Source organism: Prionailurus bengalensis, chromosome D4 (genome assembly GCF_016509475.1).
Source record: "Prionailurus bengalensis isolate Pbe53 chromosome D4, Fcat_Pben_1.1_paternal_pri, whole genome shotgun sequence".
In the NCBI taxonomy this organism is placed as follows: domain Eukaryota; kingdom Metazoa; phylum Chordata; class Mammalia; order Carnivora; family Felidae; genus Prionailurus; species Prionailurus bengalensis.
Genome location: NC_057359.1, coordinates 84,224,834 through 84,248,922, shown reverse-complemented (window position 1 = coordinate 84,248,922; position 24,089 = coordinate 84,224,834). Strand labels below are relative to the sequence as shown.

The 24,089-nt window shown below is 41.7% G+C and overlaps 1 protein-coding gene across 3 annotated transcripts in view; it reads left to right on the top strand.

Moving 5' to 3' along the window:
- Window positions 1-263: 263 nt before the first annotated feature.
- Window positions 264-24,089, top strand: part of SCAI (suppressor of cancer cell invasion) — a 151,570-nt gene continuing 127,744 nt past the window's right edge. For all 3 annotated transcript variants that reach the window (XR_006295106.1, XM_043566909.1, XM_043566910.1), the window contains exons 1-2: window positions 264-411; window positions 1,139-1,183. Coding sequence is in view for 2 of the 3 variants with exons in the window: in XM_043566909.1 (XP_043422844.1) it covers window positions 359-411; window positions 1,139-1,183 (98 nt within the window). In the remaining variant the exon portion in view is untranslated. The remainder of the gene's footprint in view (window positions 412-1,138; window positions 1,184-24,089) is intronic.

Genomic DNA, 24,089 nt, shown 5'->3' with positions numbered 1-24,089 from the left:
CAGGTGTCTGGCGCCGGAGATGCAGTTTCTACTTTCCAGCGCACGGTGGCGCTTAGGTCTCCCCGGCGCTGCTAGCAGTCTCTAAGGCACCTCCGCCGCCACCTGCAGTCTCAACCAAACTCTAGGTGGCGGGATGTGACGGCCCGAGCGTCCAATCGACCGCCAGGCTTTCGGCTACACTACAGTTCTAGCCAATGGGAGCCGAGGAGAGGCGCGGAGGAGGCGGGCCCCGCGGCATGCCAGGCAGAGGCGCGAGGCCCTCCTCCCGCCTCTCCGCCTACTCCAGCCTCCGCCGCCTCAGCTTCCCGAGCGAGCCCTGCGGCCGCCGGAGCAGCTCCCGCGGCGGAGCAGGAGCCGGATGGTCAGAGGAGCCCGGCAGCCCCAGCAGCCGAGGAGTCGCCTGGCCCCCAGGTGGGGCGGGGGCTGAGTCGAGGTCGGGGTTAGGGATGGGGTGGGGGCGCGGGAGCGGGCCCACGGGCAGCGGCTCGGGGCCGTGAAGCATTCGGGGCTCCGGGAGGGGAGGGGGGTTCAGGCTGAAGGGGGGGTCCGGGGGGCGCCCAGGAGCGGGGGAGCGGGCTGGGCGGCGATCGCATCCTCGAGGCCGGACGAGAGGGGCGTGTGAGGGAAGGGTCGCCGAGGGGTGAGGCTGGGGGCGCCGGGCAGGGAGGGGCAGGGCGTGCGCGCCCCGTGGAAGGGCCGTGGAATGCGGGGGGCGCGGGGCCTGGAGGGGCGGGGCTCAGGGGGGCAGTGCACGCTCGGGAGGGGGTGGGCACGGGAGAGGGGAGGCCGGAGGGGCTTGCGGGGGTGACGAGGCAGACAATGAGTAGGTGGAGGTGGGTGGTTTTGGGGAGCGGGGCTGTGACGAATAGGAGCTGAGAATGGAGTGAGGGACTAGAAGGGAGAGCAGGGTTTGGGCAGAGCAGACATTAATTAGGGGAACTGTGAGTCCCAGGATTGCTCGGTCTTGGTAAATAGGGGAAACAGAGAGCATAAGGCATTTGTAAGGTCAGGTATGAGCCTAGCGAGCCTATGGTCCTAGAGGGTGGTGGTACGTTCAGTTCTTGACTGGCACAGTAGGGCCAGGAGATGTGTTCTTGTATATTACTTTTAGTTACCATCTTATTTGTTTGGTCTGTAGACTGACTGGCACGGTGGAGAAACCACCTCGAAAACGGAAAAGCAGGTAAGGCAAAATGCCTTCCTATTTTGCTTCGTGTTTTTCCATTTGCTTGGCTTCACCTATGCCATACTGCATAGTTACACACGGTCGGTAGATGAAGTTTTTTATTTAGCTCCTTTCCTTAACGAATATAACTGCATTCAAGGTCTTTCTTTTTGAGGAGTTCACAGTACTACCCTGTACCATTTGTGTGTATGTATGTAAGATTAAATGGGAAAGAGACATGGGTAATTGAGAAATCTTAGGTTTTACTTTATTTTTTTAAGTTTATTTATTTTGAGAGAGAGAGAGAGAGAGAGAGAGAGAGAGAGAGAGAGAGAGAGAAGACAGCACACACGTGAACAGGTGAGGGGCAGAGAGAGAGGGAGAGAGAGGATCCCAAGCAGGCTCTGCACTGTCAGCACAGAGCCCCATATGGGGCTCAATCTCACAAACCCATGAGCTGAGCTGAAATCAGGAGTCCCTTGCTTAACTGACTGAGCCCCCCAGGCACTCCCTTAGTTTTTTTCTTTACCTGTAATTTCACCCTCTCCACCATTTGTGTTTAAAATGCTAATGTTTGGGGTGCCTGGCTGACTCAGTCTCTAGAGTGTGCTACTCTTGATCTTGGAGTCCTGAGTTTGGGCCCCACCTTAAGCATAGAGCTTACTTATAAAAAATAAATAAAATATATTTAAAAAGTTATTGAGCATCCACTGTGTGCTGAGTATTATGTGCAAGTGCTTTATATGTATTATCTTCTGTAATCTTTTTTTTTTTAATGTTTATTTTTGAGAGAAAGGAAGAGCATGAGTGGGGGAGGGGCAGAGAGAGAGGGAGACAGGGACAGAGGATCTGAAGCAGGTTCTGTGCTGACAGCAGAGATCGCGATGTGGGACCCAAACTCATGAACTGCAAGATCATGACCTGAGCCGAAGTCAGATGCTTAACCAACTGAGCCACCCAGGAGCCCCATATCTTCTGTAATCTTGAAACACCCCAAGGAAGTATGTATCATAAGTTATCACTGTTTTGCACAAGAGGGAACTGAGGCACAGAGAGGCCAAGATCACTCACTCATCTAATAAATGATAGAAACCAGATCTGAATCCAGGCGATCTGGCTCCAGAGCTTAAGCTCTTACCCATTATACTATACTGCCTCTAATAAACATACAATTGAAAATAGATTTTCTTACTGCTTCTTTCTTTTATCATTGTACATAGTATGTAGAGTCTAATAAACAATCAAACCATAGGGAAATAGAAACAGGGGGCTTAAGGAGTCCACAAACAACTGAATTATTCCTTGACTAATGAAGAAGAGCATGCATCCATCCCACAAACTTTTTTGTGTGCGTTCCACATGTCAGATACTATGTAGCAGTTCTGTGTGGTCATTAGAAGGGTTCTTTTTCACAGATACAGGCCTAGAGAGAAAATAAGCTACAGTAGTGAGGATGGGACCAGTAGGACGCCTGTCATAGTTAATACTTGGTAAGTTACTGATGTTAGTACACGGAAAACCTCAACAGTAAGTAGATCATGAGGTAACGGTGGAAATGCTGTCAGTTAAAGTTCCTTTGTCACTCTAGGCCTGTGCTGTTCAATATGGTAGCTATGTGCGGCCATAAAACACTTGAAATGTGGCTCACATTACTGAGGAACTGAATTTTAAATTTTATTATTATCATTTTTAATGTTTATTTATTTTTGAGAGAGAAAGATTGGGGGAGGGGCAGAGAGAGAGGGAGACAGAATCCAAAGCAGACTCCAGGCTCTGAGCTGTCAGCACAGAGTCTGATGCAGGGCTCAAACTCACAGACTTTGAGATCATAAGCCTTGAGATCAAGTCAGATGCTTAACTGACTGAGCCACTCAGGTGCCCCTGCATTTTAAATTTTATTAATTATAATTAATTTAAATTCAGAAAGTGGTACTTGACTCACTGGAAGGTGTGTTTGGAACAATTTGGGTATGGGAATCTACTTTTTCATCTGGAAGTTTTATGAAATCTGTATACAAGTCCCGTATTTCCAGTGAAAATTTAATGTCCGAAACAAGATGTGCTTGAAGTAAAAATGCACATCAGATTTCAGGTGAATATGAAAAAATGAATGTGAAATTTCTTATTTACTAATTTTTGTAGTGATTAGATGATGAAATCATTTTAGGTCTAGTGGGTAAATAAAAGTATTACTAAAATTATTTTCACTTTTTTCTTTAACTTTTTCTAACATGGCTATTCAAAACTTAAAAGCTATATATACGGCTTACATTAAATTTCTTTTGGACAGACTTTAGCTCTCATTACCCGACTTCCAGTCTCTTGCAGGGGCCTCCTGACTGCGTTCTCTACCTTAAATCTGTAATTCATTCATTACAAGTTGATCTTGTAATTCCCCTATTTAAATCCTTCTGTGGTTCCCCATTGCTTATTGAACATAATTCAGACTTTTGAGCCTACTCATAAAAAGAGACTGCCTTTCTCCTCTCCCTGTCTTCCACAGTTGAATACTGTGGCCATGGAAATTCTCAATAATGGATCTATTAAATATCTACTATTAAGTGACTTAACTTTCTGCTGAATTCTGTACTATGAATTAATTGCTGAATGTAACTCTGTGTTCTGTTTGCCATTCCCAGAACTTATATACTCTCTTTGCTTTGGGTTTTTGCACATGATTTCTCTTTCTCTCTGGATTACTTTCTCCTTGCTCCTTGGCAGGCTCCCTCTAAGACTTAGCTCATATGTCACATCCTGTGTGCAGACTTTCCCAACCTCTCCTTCACCTTATTTGCTCCCATAATAGCTTGTACATACACCTAAGGGTAATGGTTTGGGCTGCATTTGAATCCTAGCTCTGTCAAGTACAAGTTATGAGATCATGTATAAGTTAATAAACCTCCTTGAGCCCCAGTTTCCTCATCTGTATGTGGAAATAATAAAAGTTCAAACCAGGGGCTCCTGTCTGGCTCCGTCGGTAGAGCATGCAACTCTTGATCTCTTGATCTCAGGGCTGTGAGTTCAAGTCCCACGTTGGGCATAGAAAAAATAAAATAAAATTTTTAGGGGCGCCTGGGTGGCTCACTTGGTTAAATGTCTGACTTTGGCTCAGGTCATGATCTCGTGGTTCGTGGGTTCAGGCCCGTGTTGGGCTCTATGCTGACAGCTCAGAGCCTGGAGCCTGCTTCGGATCCTGTGTCTCCCTCTCTCTCTGTCTCTCCCCCGCTTGTGCTCTTTCTGTGTCTCTCAAACATGAATAGACATTAAAAAAATAAATAAAATATTTAAAGAATAATTAAGAAAGAAATAGTCCAACCTTCAAGGGGTTGTAAAGTGCTTAGTACAGTGCCTGGCACATAGAAAATACACAGTAAATTTTATATGAAAAGGCAGCCATCGAATACCTTTATTTCCCACCCCTTTTCTAAATATATACAGGCTAAAGGATTAAAAATAAGGTATTGAGGTAAAGAAGAAATGAGAAAAGAATAATACAATTAAACCAGTGGCAAAAAACTATTTTAAACCAGTGGCAAAGTTGGTATATAGACTAGAAAATACTGAACAGTCACTAAAGGTGGGTTCCATATTTGGCTCTGAGTTTCCTCAAGCAAAGCAAAGAAGAAAATAAAGCTCAACTTCCAGATCCATGGTGTTTATAAAACCAAACACATGTTGTTTAAGAGAAACACAACTTTTTTTGAGTGTTAGTTTGAGAGAAATTTTTCTCAGGGGTCTTCATAGTGGGGACACTGGTTTTGTAAGGGGCAGAATCCCTGTGATAAACATAGTAGTGAGTTTTTAAAGATTGCTTCTTATAATGCTTTAAAAAAAATTTTTTTTAATATTTTATTTATTTTTGAGACAGAGGGAGACAGAGCATGAGTGGGGGAGGGGCAGAGAGAGAGGGAGACACAGAATCTGAAGCAGGCTCCAGGCTCTGAGCTGTCAGCACAGAGCCCGATGCAGGGCTCGAGCCCATGAACCGTGAGATCGTGACCTGAGCCGAAGTCGGACGCTTAACCAACTGAGCCACCCAGGCGGCCCAACTTCTTGTAATGCTTCTTAATCCAGGTTCATATGATGCCAGTGAACATTCTCCAAAGAGCCAAAGCAGTGTTTAAGTATACAGCTCACTGGTGGCTCGCTTGGCTTGGTTTAGAGATAAACAGGGATGAATAAGCTCCAGGGATTCTGTTTATTCCCAGCATCTAGACTTGTGTCTGGCACTTAGAAAACAGTTGGTTGAATTATTGAATGAATGTGTCCTTAAATACTTCTCTATGAATATTATTTTTTTAATTAAAATTTTTTTTTTACTTTTATTTTTTTAGTAATCCCTCCACCCAACGTGGGGCTCGTACTCACGATCCTGAGATCAAGAATCATGTGCTCTTCTGAGTCAGGCACCCCAAATCTATTTTCTTAATAATACTGAGACATTACTTGCCTTTATCATGATTCTCTCTCATTAGTGGTGTAATTTTCTTAGGCTACAATTAGGAGTGATTTCATTTTTGCTCTGAAGGCTCATGGAATGTGTGCTTCTGTATTATTATATATAAAATTTTCATTTTGAAATATAATGTAAATATCGATAGATATACCCACAAATAGAGTTTTCAAGAGTGTTAAGGGGCTGTGCGACCAAAAAGCTTGAGAGCTGAATGAGAGAACGTATCATACATAAGAAAGACTAAATTTTCCTTAACTCTTAATTCTTGGGATGCTCTTTTAACACTACGTCCCTCCTAGAGGCACCTTTCCTTCCTTTGGGTGTTTGACATTTAAGGGTCCAGAATTGTTACCACCAGGAGTCCCCAGTGTGGGCTGCCTGAATATTGTTTCTTGTAACTAAGTTTTGATCAACATCAGGCAACGATGAGTTTTATCTTCTATTCTCAGTGAAGAATCATGAGAACATGTGTTTTGCATGTCTGATTAAGGTCAGAGCCTGTGATCAAGTCAGGGTTTTGACCTGAATGGACAGCCAACATAAATCTATGAAGAGATCCTATGGGCAAGACAAGATTTTCCTCAGAAAACAGTCCTGAGATTGCTCTAAAAATAGCAAACAAAATGGCCAGTTAAGGTCCTAAAGATGGATTATAGGGAAAAGATGTAATGGTCATAGCCAGATTTTTCTTTTTTTTTATTTTATAGCTGGTGTTATCAGTTGCATACTGTGGTCATAAAAATTCTCAGTATCAACGTTTATTTATTTTTGCAACAGAGAGAGACAGAGCATGAACGGGGGAGGGGCAGAGAGAGAGGGAGACACAGAATCCGAAACAGGCTCCAGGCTCTGAGCCATCAGCCCAGAGCCCGACGTGGGGTTCGAACTCCCGGACCGCGAGATCGTGACCTGGCTGAAGTCGGACGTTTAACCGACTGCGCCACCCAGGCACCCCAAAAATTCTCAGTATCAAATGAAATGACTTTGTAATGAACACTTCCAGATGAATTAATTGTTGAATTTGCCCTTAAGCATCCCTTTGAGTTGGACTGCTGTGTAGAGTTGTTGACTATTATACCATATATCCTATTAATGTTTGGAAAACAGTTGCCGTAAGTGTCATTTTTATTTTTGGATACTTGCTCTTAAGTCATAGTGACTGAGGTTTTTGGTTTTTTTTCCCTTAAGTTTTTATTTAAATTTCAGTTAGTTAACATATAGTGTAATATTAGTTTCAGGCGTACAATTTAGTGATTCAACACTTCTGTACATCACCCAGTGCTCACCACAACAAGTTACCCTCCTTAATCCCCGTCATCTGTTTCACCCATCCCCCACCCACATCCCTCCACGTCATCTTTTTTTTTTTCCCCTCCATGTCATCTTTTGAGAACATTCCTGGTGTACACCAAACTATAAGGATGTTTTTTAAAAAACTAAGGTAATATGAGATCAGCATTTCATATACGACTGTTACTAATTTCGTGTGTATTTCTTTCGTCACTAAAACTTTTATTTCTTTATCTTAGTTCATCTTTGTATCCCTAGCACTGAGTGGGTGCTCAATAAAACTATAGCGGACCAATAAATGAATTAGTAGCAAGAAGGAGTTCATGTAGGATGAGGCTTTAGTGGTTCAAAATACTGTGACACTACTTAAGGACCCTGATAAACTGTACTAGACCAAGAGGAGTTTTAAGATTAGGAAACTTGATCTCTCTGGTTGTGGAAAATTGTGAAAACTTCAACCTGTTGCTTCGTAATGTTTGGTTTCTATGAGTTAGAGCATCTTCCAGATCCTATTAGGAATAAGACCCATTTGTTTGGATATGATTCATGTTGATTAAAGCTTTACTGTGTGATTTGGAGGGCTTTTTTTTTTTTAGTGATCAAAGCAAAGAGATGTAAACATTTTGATGGGATATGTAATTTGTCTGCATTACATTTGAATTCTAAAAACTTTATTTTATTTTTTAAAGTAACGTTTATTTATTTTTAGAGAGAGAACATGTGAGCAGGGGAGGGGCAAAGAGAGAGGGAGAGAGAGAATCCCAAGCAGACTCTGTGCTGTCAGCGCAGAGCCCCACATGGGGCTCGATCTCACAAACCGAACTGTGAGATCATGACCTGAACCTATATCAAGAGTTGGATGTTTAACCAATTGGGCCACCCAGGCGCCCCTTTAAAAACATTTAAATGCTTTCTACTCCTGGGTACCAAGGATATAGACATGATTAAGGTTTGGTCCCTGCTGGGTAAATCTCATATAGTAGAGAAGGCAGACCCAAACAATGGGAAAGTATAATGACTTTGTATGTATACAAAGGGTTTTAGTAATTCTGCATACTGGTAGGGCACTTTCCACAGACATTTCATCTAAGCCTTGGAGGTTTTCAGGAGGTGACTTTGGTGGTAGTGTGACTATTGAAATGACAGAGTAGACCCTGGATATAGATGGACTAATGCTGAGGACTTAAGTGAGCTGAACTCAGGACCTAAACCAGGCCAGTGTCAGGTATGGAAAGGAAGGTGCTTTTCAGAGTTCTGTGCTGTGGTGTCAATTTTTAGAGATTAAGCAGTGGTTCCCAACAAAGGCAACTTTGCCTCCCGGAGCCATTTGGCAATGCTGGAGACATTCTTGCTTGTTACAACTAAGGGCATCTGGTGGGTAGAGGCCAGAAGTGCTGCTGAACACCCTACAATATATAGAATAGCCTCCCACATTGAAGAATTATCCAGCCCAAATTGTCAGTCATGTTGAAGCTGAGAAATCCTGGATTAGGGTCTAATCTCAGCTCTTCCAAATACTAGCTTTGGGCTCTAGAACAAATTATGGATTTAATCTTTCTGAACCTGTTTGCCCAACTTTTACAAAGTGCAGGTATTGACAGTACTTACTTTGTAGGGTTACTAGCCTCCTCTAATAGCATATAGACCATGTGAGTGCAGAGATTTTTGTCTATTTAAAAAATAGATTTAATGGTGTAATGAATGTAAAGTACTTGATAAGTTACCTGACATGTTAAAGATTCAATAAATGATACCTGTTAACTATCATTAGTTTAAATATTTTTATTTTGCCTTTCCTTCTAGCCTTTTAAAGAACATCTTTATTGAGGTATTATTTATGTTTTAAAAAAGTATGCCAATTTTAAGTATGCAGTTTGATGACTTTGGACTTAAAGTGTATTCAGCCGTGTAATCACGATTTTGAACATCACCATTGCTGCCCTCCTGAAACCACTGATCTTTTTTCTCTATTGTTATACCTTTATCTTTTCTGAAATTTCATATAAGTAAATCATTCATTAGATAGTCTTGTGTCCTCTTGGTGTAACACTGTTGAGATTCATTCACGTTCTTGTTTGTAACTGTAGGTAACTTCTTATTGCTGAGGAACATTCCATTGTATGATTTTACCACAATTTATTTACGCATTTGCCAGTTGGCAGACATTTGGCTCGTTTCTGGTTTCTAATATGGATACAACTGTTAATGAACATTTGAGTTAAGACTTTGGGCAGATATGTTTTCATTTCTCTTGAGTAAATGCCTATGAGTATACTTGCTGGGTCTTATGGTAAGTGAATGTTTAACTTCTTAAGAAGTTGCCATACTGTTTTCCAAAGTGACGGCACCATTTTGCATTCCTACCAGCAATGTTTGGGATTCCATATGCTCCATATTCTTGCCAATATTTGGTATTGTCTTTCTTTTTCTTTTAAACATCTATGTCGAGGTATAATGGCATATAGTAAGACTCACATATTTAAAGTGTACAGTTAAAAAGCATTAAAAAATTTTTTTTAAGATTTATTCATTTTTGAAAGACAGAGAGAGTGGGGCGCCTGGGTGGCTCAGTCGGTTAAGCGGCCGACTTCGGCTCAGGTCATGATCTCACGGTTTGTGAGTTCGAGCCCCGCATCGGGCTCTGTGCTGACAGCTCAGAGCCTGGAGCCTGTTTTGGATTCTGTGTCTCCCTCTCTCTGACCCTCCAGAGAGAGACAGAGCACAAGCAGGGGTGGGGTGGAGAGAGAGGGGGACACAGAATCTGAAGCAGGCTCCAGGCTCTGAGCTGTCAGCACAGAGCCCAACGTGGGGCTTGAACTCACGGACCCGCAAAATCATGACCTGAGCCGAAGTCGGACGCTTAACCGACTGAGCCACCCAGGCTCCCCTAAAAAATGTTTTTTTAATTTAGCCTGAGAGAGAGAGTGTGTGCGTGTGTGCACAGTTGGGAGGGGACAGAGAATCCGAAGCAGGCTCTACACTGAGGTCATGACCTGAGCCAAAGTCGGATGCTCAACCCACTGAACGATCTAGGTACCCCTAAGTTTTGACACATGTGTATACCCTTGAAATCGTGTATATACATGTATATACCCTTAAAGCCATCGCCATTGTTTGCTGTTCTAGGGGTGTATGGTGATATATATCATTATGTTTTTAATTTGCCTTTCCCTAATGACTAATCTTGTTGAGTATCTTTTCATGTATTAATTTGCCATTCATAAAACTTCTTCTGTGAGTTTTCTTTTCAAATCTTTTGCCCGTTTTTAAAAAATCAGTTGTTTGTCTATGTATATAGTTAAAAGGGTTCCTTTATGTATTCTGGGAATAAAGTATTTATCAGATCTATGTTGTGCAGGTGTTTTTCCCCAGTCTATGGCTTGCCTTTTCCTTTTCTTCACAGTATCTTGAGCTTTTAGCTTGAATAATAGGTTGGATGGGAACATTTGCAATTGAGACAACAGAGACAGGAGCAAGTTTGGAAGGGAAAGATTGTGAGTTTATTTTGACCGTATACAGCGTAAAGTGCTTCACTGAACACTGTCTCTCGTCAGGCAGGTGAAAACATGGGTCTGGAGCTGAGAAGAGAGAGAGTAGGGCTTCAGGTATAGACTTGGAAGTCATCAGTAAATACTTAGTTATCCCGGTCGTGGAATGGAATAACAGAGGGGGACCACTTCGAGTGAAATGTGAAGAGTAGAGTGTCCTAAAAACAGGCTGTAGAAATAGACCAGACTGCTTTCTGTCTTTTGGATGTTCTATCTTTGCAGTATTGTCTGCCCTTTGCAATCGTTCTGTATGTAGTCCTCAAACAAATAGTGTTTATCTCTGGGAGAAAGATCTCTGTACTCTGGTGAGAAACTGAGATTCTGGAGGGTGTTATGTTGAAAACTAAGTGAACACTTTGCAATATACACCGAAACACAGGAATGTCCTCTACTTAGAGTGTTTCTGTGTGATAGTGTTTGCCTTAGCAACGTCCCTACAGAAATGCAGTGGTGTTGGTAAAGCTGTTTCTTCCAGCCCGTGTCAGTGAAAACCTACGGACATAACACCAAAATTCGGTTCTGTAAAAACAGATTCTGCAGGAGCCCAAGACGGTACAGTCAAAGTGGTCAGCATTTTCATGGTAATACTGTACTCGAGTAAAACCTAGACAGGCTAACGCAGTGATTATTTATTTCTTTATTATTAGTTTTTAAACATTTATTTATTTTTGAGAGACCGCGAGAGACAGAGCATGAGCAGGGGAGGGGGAGAGAGAGAGAGAGGGAGACACAGAATCCGAAACAGGCTCCAGGCTCTGAGCTGTTTGTTAGCACAGAGCCCAACGCGGGGCTCGAACTCACGAACTGCGAGACCATGACCTGGGCCGAAGTCGGATGCTCAACCAACTGAGCCACCCAGGCGCCCCAAGCAGTGATTTTTAAGGGTATTAAAAAAATGAGCCCAAAGGTTCATTGGGACTAATTCGAGGACTCTTTGGAAGGCAGGATGTCAGAAGTAGGCAGAAGAAAGTTAAACAGCCTAGCCTGTAAGGCTCCACATCTACTTTATATGTGTATGTATATGTATTTTTAATACGGAAAATTTCAGATACAGACAATATCGGAATGCTACAGTGAACTTAAATTGTTCACCCAGCGTCAATGATTATAAACTAAATCCCGTTTCATCTGTATACCTTCCTACTCTACCTGAAGCATATGCCATACATAGTTTTCATCTGTAAATGTGTGAGTATGTGTTGTTGAAAGATCAAGGACTCTTTTAAAACACATTACCACAATACTATTGACAATAACTTAAAAATATTCCCTTAGTGTTATCAGATATCTTATCAGTGTTCAGATTTCTACATTTGGCTAATCATTTTTTAAAATATGTGTTTGTTCAGGGGCGCCTGGGTGGCGCATTCGGTTAAGCGTCCGACTTCAGCCAGGTCACGATCTCGTGGTCTGTGAGTTTGAGCCCCGTGTCAGGCTCTGGGCTGATGGCTCAGAGCCTGGAGCCTGTTTCCGATTCTGTGTCTCCCTCTCTCTCTGCCCCTCCCCCGTTCATGCTCTGTCTCTCTCTGTCCCAAAAATAAATAAACGTTGAAAAAAAAAATAAATAAAATATGTGTTTGTTCAAAGATTCAGATCAGGTTTGTAACTTGCAATCTTTTGATTAGATCTCACATTTATTTACTTAAATTTTATTTTATTTTATTTTTTTTCATTTGAGAGAGAGAGAAGGAGAGAGTGAGCAGGAGAGGGATAGAGAGTCTTCAGGCTGAGCATGGAGCCTGATGTGGGGCTTGATCCCATCACCCCGGGATCATGACTTGAGGTGAAATCAAGAGTCGGATGCTCACCCCACTGAGCCATCCAGGCGCCCTTCACAGTTTTTTAAATCTGTAGTTTTCCCACTCTGTTTTCCCCCATGCTGTTTATTTGTTGAAGGAACCGTGTTCATTATTAAGAGTTTCCCACAATCTGAATTAAAAAAAAATTTTTTTTTTAACATTTATTTATTATTGAGAGACAGAGACAGACTGTGAGCAGGGGAGGGGCAGAGAGAGAGGGAGACACAGAATCTGAAGCAGGCTCCAGGCTCTGAGCTGTCAGCACAGAGCCTGATGCAGGGCTTGAACCCACGAACCGCGAGATCATGACCTGAGCTGGGGTTGGATGCTCAACCGACTGAGCCACCCAGGCTCTCCAAAGCTACTATATACTTTCTATAGGAGAGAATAGCCTAGAAAAAATTGTGGGTACTAGATTACTAATGGAGGGGTGCCTGGGTGGCTCAGTCGGTTGAGTGTCCGACTTCAGCTCAGGTCATGATCTCGCAGTACGTGAATTCAAGCCCCGTGTCGGGCTCTGTGCTGACAGCTCGGAACCTGGGGCCTGCTTCGGGTTCTGTGTCTCCCTCGCTCTCTGCCCCTCGCCCACTCATGCTCTGTCTCTCTCTCTCTCTCTGTCAAAAATAAATAAACATATAAAAAATTAAAAATATATATTACTAATGGACAAATCTTAATGTTTCGATGGAGCAACCTGTTCAGAACTTTCTTTATTTTTTTTAATGTTTATTTATTTTGAGAGAGAGAGAGAGACAGAGACAGAGTGTGAACCAGGGGAGAAGCAGAGAGAGAGGGAGACAAAGAATTTGAAGCAGGCACCAGGCTCTGAGCTGTCAGTACAGAGCCCGACGTGGGGCTTGAACTCAGAACCGTGAGATCATGACCTGAACCAAAGTCAGATGCTTAAGTGACTGAACCACCCAGGCGCCCCTTGTAACTTTTTTTAAAACTACCAAGGTGGATAAGTTAAAAAGATATCCATAAGTTAGTAAGTTAGTTAACCATATAGTAGATACAAATTACATTTAACAAAATCAGGTAACCAAGAAATGTTACAATATTTTAATTCCTTTAAATGAAATTAAATCCAACCTTGGGACATGTGCTCCCCCCACCCCTAATCCACCAAACTGATGAGAAAAATTGAATCTCAGTGATTAAGAATGGGCATCCATCCCTCCTTAGGGTTGTACAGGAATCTGAGAGGCTTGTGAGGAACCAGGCAAAGGGTGAAAGGTTCGTTTTCAGTCCATAATGGCTGTGACTGGTAAGCATGTTGTGTAAGAGGATATGGTTCCTTGAAGTTCGGTGGCTCTAACAGTTAGGGCCAACTTTAGGCACACGGATTTTTACTAGGTGTGGGGATTCTGGTGTAGAAGTGTCAGCTTTCCTGGGTACAGCACACACCCATCTCCCTCTGAGGACCTGTCATTTATCTAGAGCCCTGGCAGGAAGTGGGCTTGCAGGCCTCTTCTTTTTGTGGGTCCCAAAGAATTCCTTCCCCTTACCAGACAGTTCACTCCTTTTTTCTTCTCGTTTCTACCTTCGTGCCCTCAAAGGTATTGTAGTTCCCCCCCTCCCCTCAGCATCATCTCCTCAAGGAGCTCACATTTTCAGAAAACAAAGACGAACCTCCCTTGAGGCAAGGACCGTCTTCTTGGGGTCTGGGGAATACAGTGAAAACAAAACGTCCATTGATGTCTTAATAACTATCCAGCTCCTTTTTTTTACGTTCAACAATTCTTTTAGTCTCTGTAGTGGTTTTAAAGACTGTCCACAAATTCTTTGATTCTCCTTTCTTTAAAAGATGGAGCTTAATTCTCCTCTCCTTGAGTGTGGGCTGGACTTTGTGCTGTGGAAGTGATGAGACCTCACTTCCCAAATCAGGTCGTCAGGAGACTTTGGTTTGTTTCTTTCCTTCTGTCTCTCATCACTCCCTCTGAAGGAGGCTGGCTGCCATGATGTGAGACGGCCCTGGACAGACAAGAGTCACTTGCCACGTTGTGGGGACAGGCAGTCAATGGCGAGGGCCACATGGTAAGGAAGAGAGACTGCCAGCCACCAACCACATGAGTGAGCTTGGAAAGGGATCCTGAATTAGTTGAGCCTTGAGATGACTACCGCCCTGGCCAAAAGCTTGACTTACTATCCTGGCTTTACAAGGGCTGAGTTATATGAGCCTGTGATTTTTTTTGGCGGGGGAGGGAGGTAGTCTCTTTTCTTTCCACACTGGCTCTATTGTACCCAAGGGATGAATCTCTGGCTAAGCTTTCTCTCCTTCTGGATAGGTCTCTGATGGGCACTGTGTGTCTGTATATGTGTTTTGGAAGCAGCTGTCTTTTGATTAAAGGCATTGCAGGACAGTTTACTTTCAGGCAGTGATGTGTGCCTGTTGTAATAGCTGAATCTCTACCCATTTGCTTTTCTCTTCGGAGTCCCTGGTCTTTTGTCCCACAGATTGGGAGGTAGTCCCATGCTCATGTTCACTCTTATTAAGGTAAGAGCCAGAAGGTCGTTGCCCAGTGAAATTCACTTTTCCTCTGCCTGGTATCTGTCACCAGGTTTTGAACTTTTTTCCTACCCCTTCTTGGCTGTCTGTGAAGAGTGGACAGATCACACTTAGGTAAGCTACTGATGGTTAATTTTATGTATCAACTTGACTCGGTCACGGGGTGCCTAGACATTTGGTCAAATATTATTTTGGCTGTGTGTCAGGATGTTTTTGGATGAGAGTAACGTTTGAATTTGTGGACTGAGTAAGGTAGCTTGCCCTCCCCGAGATGGGTTGGCCTCATTCAATCAGTTGAAGACCTGAGAAGAACAAAAAGGCTGAATAAGGGGGAACTCTTCCTGCCAGACTGCTTGAGTTGGGATATCAGTCTTCTCTTGCCTTTGGAGTCAAGCTGAAACCTTGCTCTTCTTGGGTCCCGAGCCTGCTGGCTCTCAGACTGGAACTTACACCATAAACTTTCCTGGTTCTCAGGCTTTCAAACTCCAACCAATACTACACTATTGGCTCTCCTAGGTCTCAGCTTGTTGACTGCGGATCTCGGGACTTTTTGGCCTCCATAATTGCATAATCCAGTTATTATCCGGTCTCTCTATGTAGACACACACAATTACACATCCTGTTGGTTCTGTTTCTCAGGAGAACTCTAGTATATAAGCCTCATCTTTTTAATTTTTTAAATTTTTATTATTTTTTTTAAAGTAGGCTTCACACCCAGCATAGATCCCAATGAGGGGCTTGAACTCACCTGAGATCAAGACCTGAGCTGAGATCAAGAGTCAAACTCTTAACCAACTGAGCCATCCAGGCGCCCCAAGCCTTGTCTTTTTTTATGGCCTTCTTTTGTCTCATCCCTGGTTTGCCAGAGTGCTCCTAAACTTGTCATAGCTTCTGCACAATGAGCTGTAGGTTCTCTTCATGGATGCAGTCTGCTGTAAATGGCCATCTTCACCACAAGCTCAGCAAAAGAAATGCTTGTGTTTTTGTAAACTTGGCAGTTGTTTTGGAAACATTTCACACTAAGGCTAGGCATCATTCTTTTTTTTTTTTTTTTCTTTTTTAGTATTTTTTTTTAATGTTTATTTTTGAAAGAGACAGAGTGTGAGTGGGGGAGAGACAGAAAGGGAGACACAGAATCTGAAGCAGGCTCCAGGCTCTGAGCTGTCAGCACAGAGCCCAACGCGGGGCTGAAACCCACGAACTGTGAGATCATGACCTGAGCTGAAGTTGGACATTTAACCAATTGAGCCACCCAGGTGCCCCTGCGCATCATTTCTTTATATTCTTATTTTGCAGTTGGGTTTCTTTTTCCAGGCTCTCTCCATATATTCTGTGGGCCTCAGAAGCATATGTACCTGTTTGGCAGTATTCTAGAAGTTCTTCCTGGTTGAAGGAACCCATGATGAGAGTGTTCCCACATGGTTTCCCAAAAGTGTGCAAAGTGGCAATCAGAACGTTTAAAGTTTTATTTGTTTGTTTGTTTGTTTGTTTGTTTATTTATTTATAAAGTAATCTCTATGCCCAGTGTAGGGCTTGAACTCATGACCCTGAGAACAAGAGTCATATGCTCTTCTGACTGAGCCAGACAGGTGTCCCAGAATGTTTAAATTATTGTGATAATTTCCAAACTCTAGCATTATCTATGTTTTTAGAGAACAGCTGCTGAAAATAAAGGTTTTAGATTTAGAACAGTTGCCATTAGCCTGTCTTTCCAACAATAGATAAGCAAGTCATTTATCTATTGTGGTGACTCCTGGCTGGTGATGAGAAATTGTCATCAATGAGTAAGAGGATTCTTACTTTTTTATAAAATAGGAATATGCATCTGTATTGTCTTAAACCAGTTTTAAGTTATTAAGATACAAGCTGAAAAGAAGCGGAATGCTCTTCATAATTTATAAGAGAATTATAGAATGGGTACTGGAAAAATTAGTTATTGAATCCAGCCGTAGGCACAGTAGGAGAAATCCTACGTAACATACCAGAAAAGGAAGTCCTTTAAAATTCCTCAGTCTCCCGGGGCACCTGGGTGGCGCTGTCCGTTAAGCGTCCGACTTCAGCCAGGTCACGATCTCGTGGTCCGGGAGTTCGAGCCCCGCGTCAGGCTCTGGGCTGATGGCTCAGAGCCTGGAGCCTGTTTCCGATTCTGTGTCTCCCTTTCTCTCTGCCCCTCCCCCGTTCATGCTCTGTCTCTCTCTGTCCCCAAAATGAATAAACGTTGAAAAAAAAAATTAAAATAAATAAAATAAAATTCCTCAGTCTCGGTCTTTTCAGATATGGCTTACTTACATGTTTACTAGTAATTGATATGTATTTGGTATTTCCTAAGAATTTTATCTAAATTAAATATCTCATGTACCTGCTATTATATATTTTATTTGCCCTTGCACAAAATACCAATGGCATCTAGTAGAGGTTATGGTGAATTCAAAGTACTTCTGTCATTATTGATTTTTCTTAATAATCAGATAATAAAACCACAGCAATTGTCATATAGGTGGCCACAGAATTTTTACTCTTAAAAAGAGGGTCTTATACTTGAAGACATTGGAAACTACTGGATTTAGATATTTTTGGATCTATTTCTAGCTCTGATAGGTGGGAAAGGAACCGTAGCTTAAGGATGGAGTCTGTAAGGGCGTGTGTAAAGAGCATCACAGAACATGCTGGTGAAATCCCCAGGGCTTTGGCTGGTTTCTTAGTCACTCCTTTTTCTTTTTTTTCCCACGTGCCCTAGGGGTTTGATTCATCTTTTTCCCCCAACATTCATTTGGTAATCTCTTGTTCTCTCTGCCCATAAACCCTTCTTTGAAAGAGAATGCAGGTGCCTCAGCTTTTTCCCTTACTTTGTTAACTCTGAAACTATTTGATGCTTTTTCATTTAAAAAAATTTTTTTTAATGTTTATTTTTGAGAGAGAGACAGAGTGTGAGCAGTGGAGGGGCAGAGAGAGAGGGAGACACAGAATATGAAGCGGGCTCCAGGCTCTGAGCTGTCAGCACAGAGCTCAACGTGGGGCTCAAACCCATGAACCATGAGATCATGACCTGAGCTGAAGTTGGACGCTTAACCGACTGAGCCACCCAGGCGCCCCGATGGCTTTTTCATTTTCAGGGGTTTCTACTGCCAGTAACAATAGGCAATGAAATGAATGAATAAAAATTTATGCATTTGAGAATTTGGAGTTTTATTAAAAGCAAGATGTTTGCCAAACCTTCACTGAAGGGTAAATGAATAAAAGCTCAGTTTTCTAGTTGTTGCTAACTAGTACCTAACCATTTTTTCTTCTCTATTGTTTGGCCCTGAAGATAATTACTTGTAGGCCACTGAAGTCATTTCATCACAGAGGAGGAGAAGCTCCAGGTTAGTTTTCAGTCTCTTCACCCCTTACAGGAAAAGTCTACTTATAGAACCCAAAAAATAGTATTAACAAAAAATCAACTTCAATATATACGGACACGTAACCTTCCACTGATGTGATAGACTGTATTTTCCAACGATATCTGCAATAGCATTGTTCATTACACATGTTCTACTTACATTGTGACCTTGACGCTCCTCCCATCTAGTGTTGAGATCTGTGTCCCCATCTCTTAATCAGAGCAGGCCTTTGTAACTGCCACCAATAGAGCATGGCTCAGGCAAACCTCTGTGACTTATAGGCTGGGTCATAGAGATGCTGTGTGCTGCTGCCTTCCTCTCTTGGGGTATTCACTTTTGGAACCGAGTTCCCAGGCTGTGCTATGAGGGCTCAAGCGGGAGGCCTGTGTGAGAGAAACCGAAGCTCCTGGCCCTCAGCCCCAGCTGAGCTCCCAGCTGACATCTAGCCTCAGCTCGCCAGCCATGTGAGTGAGCCATTCTAAAAGCAGATCCTAATCCTCCAGATCCCCATCATACTGCCCCTGCGGGTGCCCACTTAGGGCAGAGAAGAGCTGTCCCTGCCAAGCCCTACCCAATTGCAAATTCCCGAGGACAATTAAAGGCTGTTGTTTTAAGCCACTAAGTTAGACAACAGAAGATGACTGAATTGGTATTCCATTTTGCCAAAGCTGAGAGAAGAGACCCTGCATATATCAAACTGCTTCAACTTACAAGCAAGATGTGTTTCTACCTTCAGGACCACTGTCTGTATCATAAAAGAAAAAAAAAAATAGATTCTGTGTCCTGTTCCCTTATAGATTTTTATCTCATAGGCTTTCACTTTCTGTATTTATTAAATTATGTGTCTTTTTTTAATGTTTATTTTTGAGAAAGAGAGAGAGAGAGGGAGGGAGGGAGGAGGAAGGGCAGAGAGAGAGGGAGACAGAATCTGAAGTAGGCTCCAGGCTCCGAGCTCTTAGGACAGAGCCCTCCTTAGGGCTTGAACTCACAAACTGTGAGATTATGGCCTGAGCCGAAGTCGGATGCTTAGCTGACTGAGCCACCCAGGTACCTCTGGGTCTTTTTAATTAAGAGTAGTACAAAACAGCAAAAATTGGACAGTAATATCCCTGCCCATATAACTCCATTCTTATGTCCTTCTAATATAGAAGGTTGTGTGCATGTTAGTAATGAGCAGTGACTTTAGAAAGATTCAGATGAGGTATGTGACCTTGGAAAGTGACCTCTTCTCTGTAGCATAGTTTCTTAAATAAAATGGTATCTACTTCATAGGGTTGTGGTGAGCCTTCAGTGATACATACATACAAAGTGTTAAGATAGTGCCTGTCACAAAATGTTGGCTCTTCTTACCACTGCTGGTTACTATCACTATTATTGGCATTATTATTTTTAGACAAGGGAGGGGAAGGATAACCAGCAAAAAGGTTGCAATCTGAAATGATGGAGTAAATATTCCTAAGAAGTTAGGGACAGAGGGATGCTCAGAAGTCTAAAAGGACTAAAGAATTAATTGTTTTAGTTTTTTTTTTTAAGGCTTAAGGCTTCACTTAAGAGGTGAAGACCAGGGGTGCCTGGGTGGCTCTGTTGGTTGAGCATCTGACTCCTGATTTCAGCTCAGGTTGGGATCCCAGGGTCATGGGATTGCGTCATGGGACTGAGATCTGTGTCGGGCTCTCAACTGAGCATGGAGCCTGCTTGGGATTCTCTTTCTTTGCCTCTGCCCCTCTCTGCTACTCTCTCTCTTTCTCTCTCTCTCAAATAAAAAAAAAAAAAAATTAATAAAAAAAAAGAAGTGAAGAGCAGAAAGACTCCTTTGGGAAAAAAGATTAGGGAGAAAGTGATGAAGAAATTTCAGAATAAGTGTGCTGGTTTTTAGACTTTTATTATTTTTTTTAATTTATTTGTTTTTATCATTATTATATTTTTTATTTTAAAGAAAGAGAGAGACACTGTGAGTGGGGGAGAGGGGCAGAGAGAGGAAGAGAATCTCAAGCAAGCTCTACATTTTATACTGAGCCCAATGTAGGGCTCTATCCCACAACCCTGGGATCATGACCTGAGCTGCTGAAATCAAGAGTCCGATGCTCAACCGACTGAGCCACCCAGGCACTCCAGGGACTTCTTCTTCTTTTTTTTTTTTTTTTTTTTTCTTTTTTTGCTCCATGGGCTTCTTGATAATGACTGGCATTTACTGATGTATTAGCCAGTGGTTTCTCAAATATGTTTTTTAACAAACCTTTTAACTTTATTAATGAATACTTTAATGCAATAAAATGTATAGATCTTAGGTATTGAGTTCACTGTTTTTATCAATTCTTACTTGTTTAGCATTCAGGTTGATTACAGAGTAGAGTTAATGAACTAAATAGGAGGAGGGGTCTGAGAGAGAATTACTTAATTCCCAGGGTGCTGGTTGGTGCTTATAAGCAGTTTGGATTTGTATTTGTTTCTTCATTAGAAGACGGATGGTATTGCTCCCATTTACAAATAGAGAAACTGAGACTCGGGAAAGTGAAGTGATTTACCCAGAATAACACAACTAGGAAGTGGCTCAGGCAAGACAAACATAGTCTTTGTCTGTCTCTATAATATTTTTACTGTTACAGACTAAAATAGTGATATTGGCTTTTTTTTTTAAGTTTTGGTGGAGATAATTTCCTATGAGGCTTTATTAAAGTCCCATAAGTAAAATGAAAACAGTTCTTTGATATACATGTCTTCTGGTTTCAAATTTCAAACTTCCTCAAGCTTCTAAAACCATTATTTTTTATTTTACCAATTTCTATAATTGACATAGTGTAATTTATCCTCTCTAGTGGTTATTAGGTAAAAGTAGTTGTTTGGGATAATGTAGTGCAACTTTACTTTTAAGTAGCCAAGAAAATAAAGACCATTAAGAATGAAAACAATTCTGTTTCCAGAAAGCTCATGCTATTGAGAGAGCTCAAGCATCTCTTAGATAGAATATTTAAAGGCAGAGGTGTAAGTGATGTCACTTGATTTTCCTGGATAACAAACAGCCTCATGCCGGAAACTAGATGGTGGACAAGTAATTTGAAATGTTACCGAGTGGAAACATCTTCAGGTGCAGGAATGCAGTCTTTGATTCAGTCAGCATCGTATTCCTGAAGGCCTCACATTTTTCTTTCCTCTCTCATATTTTAGACTGTTTTATCCTTGGCAGCATGTTCTGGTGTGTGTGTGTGTGTGTGTGTGTGTGTGTGTGTGTGTGTTCTACTTGAAAATTGACACTACATAAAGAAATAAATATAATAGGTGAAGGGTAAATGGGAATTGAGCCATTCATTTTCAGAAATTCTTTAAAAATTTTATTTTATGGAAAATGATAGCTCTGAAAATGTAATTAAGACATTTCATGTACAGGCAATCATTTGTTTAACAGGTATTCTAAAAGTATCTAGACATGCTTAGTATTTTTAAAAAATATTCTGAGGACTTTTAATGGACAATTTACTTGATTGGGATTCTCTTAATATATTGATGGTTTTCTCTTAATATATTGTTGATGGGTTTGACCTTTTAAATTTTTCCTAGTATCTTACAAACTGTTAAACATCTAAAAGTTTTTATTTATAATACAATTTTACTTGTAATAAAAATTTTAAACATCTCAAGTTAAATTCAGTATTTCATATGACAATCTGCCCTGTGCTCCTGGTATCTCTTTCTCTGCTCTACTTTTAATTAAAAAAATTTTTTTTTTAATGTTTATTTATTTTGAGACAGAGACAGAGACAGAGCATGAGTGGGGGAGGGGCAGAGAGAGAGGGAGACACAGAATCCGAAGCAGGCTCCAGGCTCCGAGCCGTCAGCACAGAGCCCGACATGGGGCTTGAACTCACGAACTATGAGACCATGACCTGAGCCAAAATCAGACACTTAACTGACTGAGCCCCCCTGGCCCCCCTACTTTTAATTTTTTTAAGTAAAAAAGTGTTGGGCTTTGTGGGGTTTTTTTTTCATTCATTTAATCTGAGTGTTGCTTTCTGTCTTCTTCCTCTACTAGAATATAAACTCTATGAGGGCAGGGCTGTTTCTTTGTAAAGCACAGAAAATGCCTGGAACGCAGTGGGTTTTTAAGAAATATTTTGTTGAATAAATCATGTTTACCTTAATTAATTATTTTAAAACGAAATCTAACATGTATACAAAAAAGCACATATGACATATGTATACTTTATTAAAAAATTTTTTAATGTTTATTTTTGAGAGAGAGTGAGAGAGAGAGAGAGCACAAGACACATATGTGGGAGGGGCAGAGAGAGGGAGACAGAGGATCCCAAGCGGGCTCTGCACTGACAGCAGAGAGCCTGATGTAGGGCTCAAACCCACAAACCGCGAGAACCGCCCCAACATATATATACTTTAAAGAAGAATAATAAAATTAGTATCTTTGTTCCCACTGTCCAGCTTTAAAATTAGTACATTGTCAATACTTTGGAAGTTCCTCCTATGCCTCTCTTGTATGGCATTCACTTCCTCCCCTCTCCTGTTAGAGGAAAGCGCTATGTTGAAATTGTTTCTATTCCCTTGTATTTTCTTTCATGGTTTTACAACATATGGGTTTAACTGTACATATATTGTTCGGTTCTAGATTTGTTAAGCTTTAAATACATGACATCATACTGGATTTCTTCTTTGGTTTGCTTTAGTCAACATTAGGACTGAGATCTATTCACGTTGACGCACATACACGTGTGCCGTTCGTTTTCACGGTTCCGTGATGATGGTCTCGCAGTTTATCCATTGTCTTATCTATGAGCGATTGAATTGTCTCTCAGTTACAAACAACCACAGACATTTTCTTAAAACACCTCCTGTACATGTGCAAGAGTTTGTTAGGGTATATGTCTGAAGACTTTCAGGGTCATATAAAATGGGCATTGTCAAATAAATATTGACATTGATTCCTAAAGTAGTTGTACTGTTGTAAACTCCCACCAGCTACTTCTGTGAGAATTCCAGTTTCTTACTTTCTTGCTGGCACTTGGTATTTTAAAATTTGAGCCATTGTGGTAGGTGAATGATAATACTATTATGGATCTTTTTTTTTTTTAATTTTTTTTTTAACGTTTATTTATTTTTGAGACAGAGAGAGACAGAGCATGAATGGGGGAGGGGCAGAGAGAGAGGGAGACACAGAATCGGAAGCAGGCTCCAGGCTCTGAGCCGTCAGCCCAGAGCCCGATGCGGGGCTCGAACTCACAGACCGTGAGATCGTGACCTGAGCTGAAGTCAGACGCTTAACCGACTGAGCCACCCAGGTGCCCCTGGATCTTTTTTTTTTTAAGAAAACATTTAAACTTTCATTCTTAAATAACTACTGTCATTTGGGCCCTTCACTTCTCAAACCATGGGATCATATTGGATACCTCATCTCACCTCCCATACCATATGATTTTCACAGATATTTTCTTTTTATGACAACAGCTGAAAAACCAGCTTCACAAGATATGACGTTATTGAAAGGAATATAAAGTGCCCTAATGTTAGAACTCAGCTGCCTAGAACTTGTAGTTTGTGTGGTATCCGACAGATGTCACTGTGTTTCCCTTGAAAGTGTAATATGCCCTGCTGTATGCTTGTAAATTTGCTGTGGTGACCTGGGTGCCTGAACACACAGTTTGGGAACCACAGCCTTGGAGTATTAATCATGGTTATCTTCAAGGAGTAGAGGTTTTTTTTTTTTTTATGATTTTTATTTTATTTTTTTAATTAAAAAAAAATTTTTTTTTAATTTTTTTTTTTAACGTTTATTTATTTTTGGGACAGAGAGAGACAGAGCATGAACGGGGGAGGGGCAGAGAGAGGGGGAGACAAAGAATTGGAAGCAGGCTCCAGGCTCTGAGCCATCAGCCCAGAGCCCGACGCGGGGCTCGAACTCACGGACTGCGAGATCGTGACCTGAGCTGAAGTCGGAC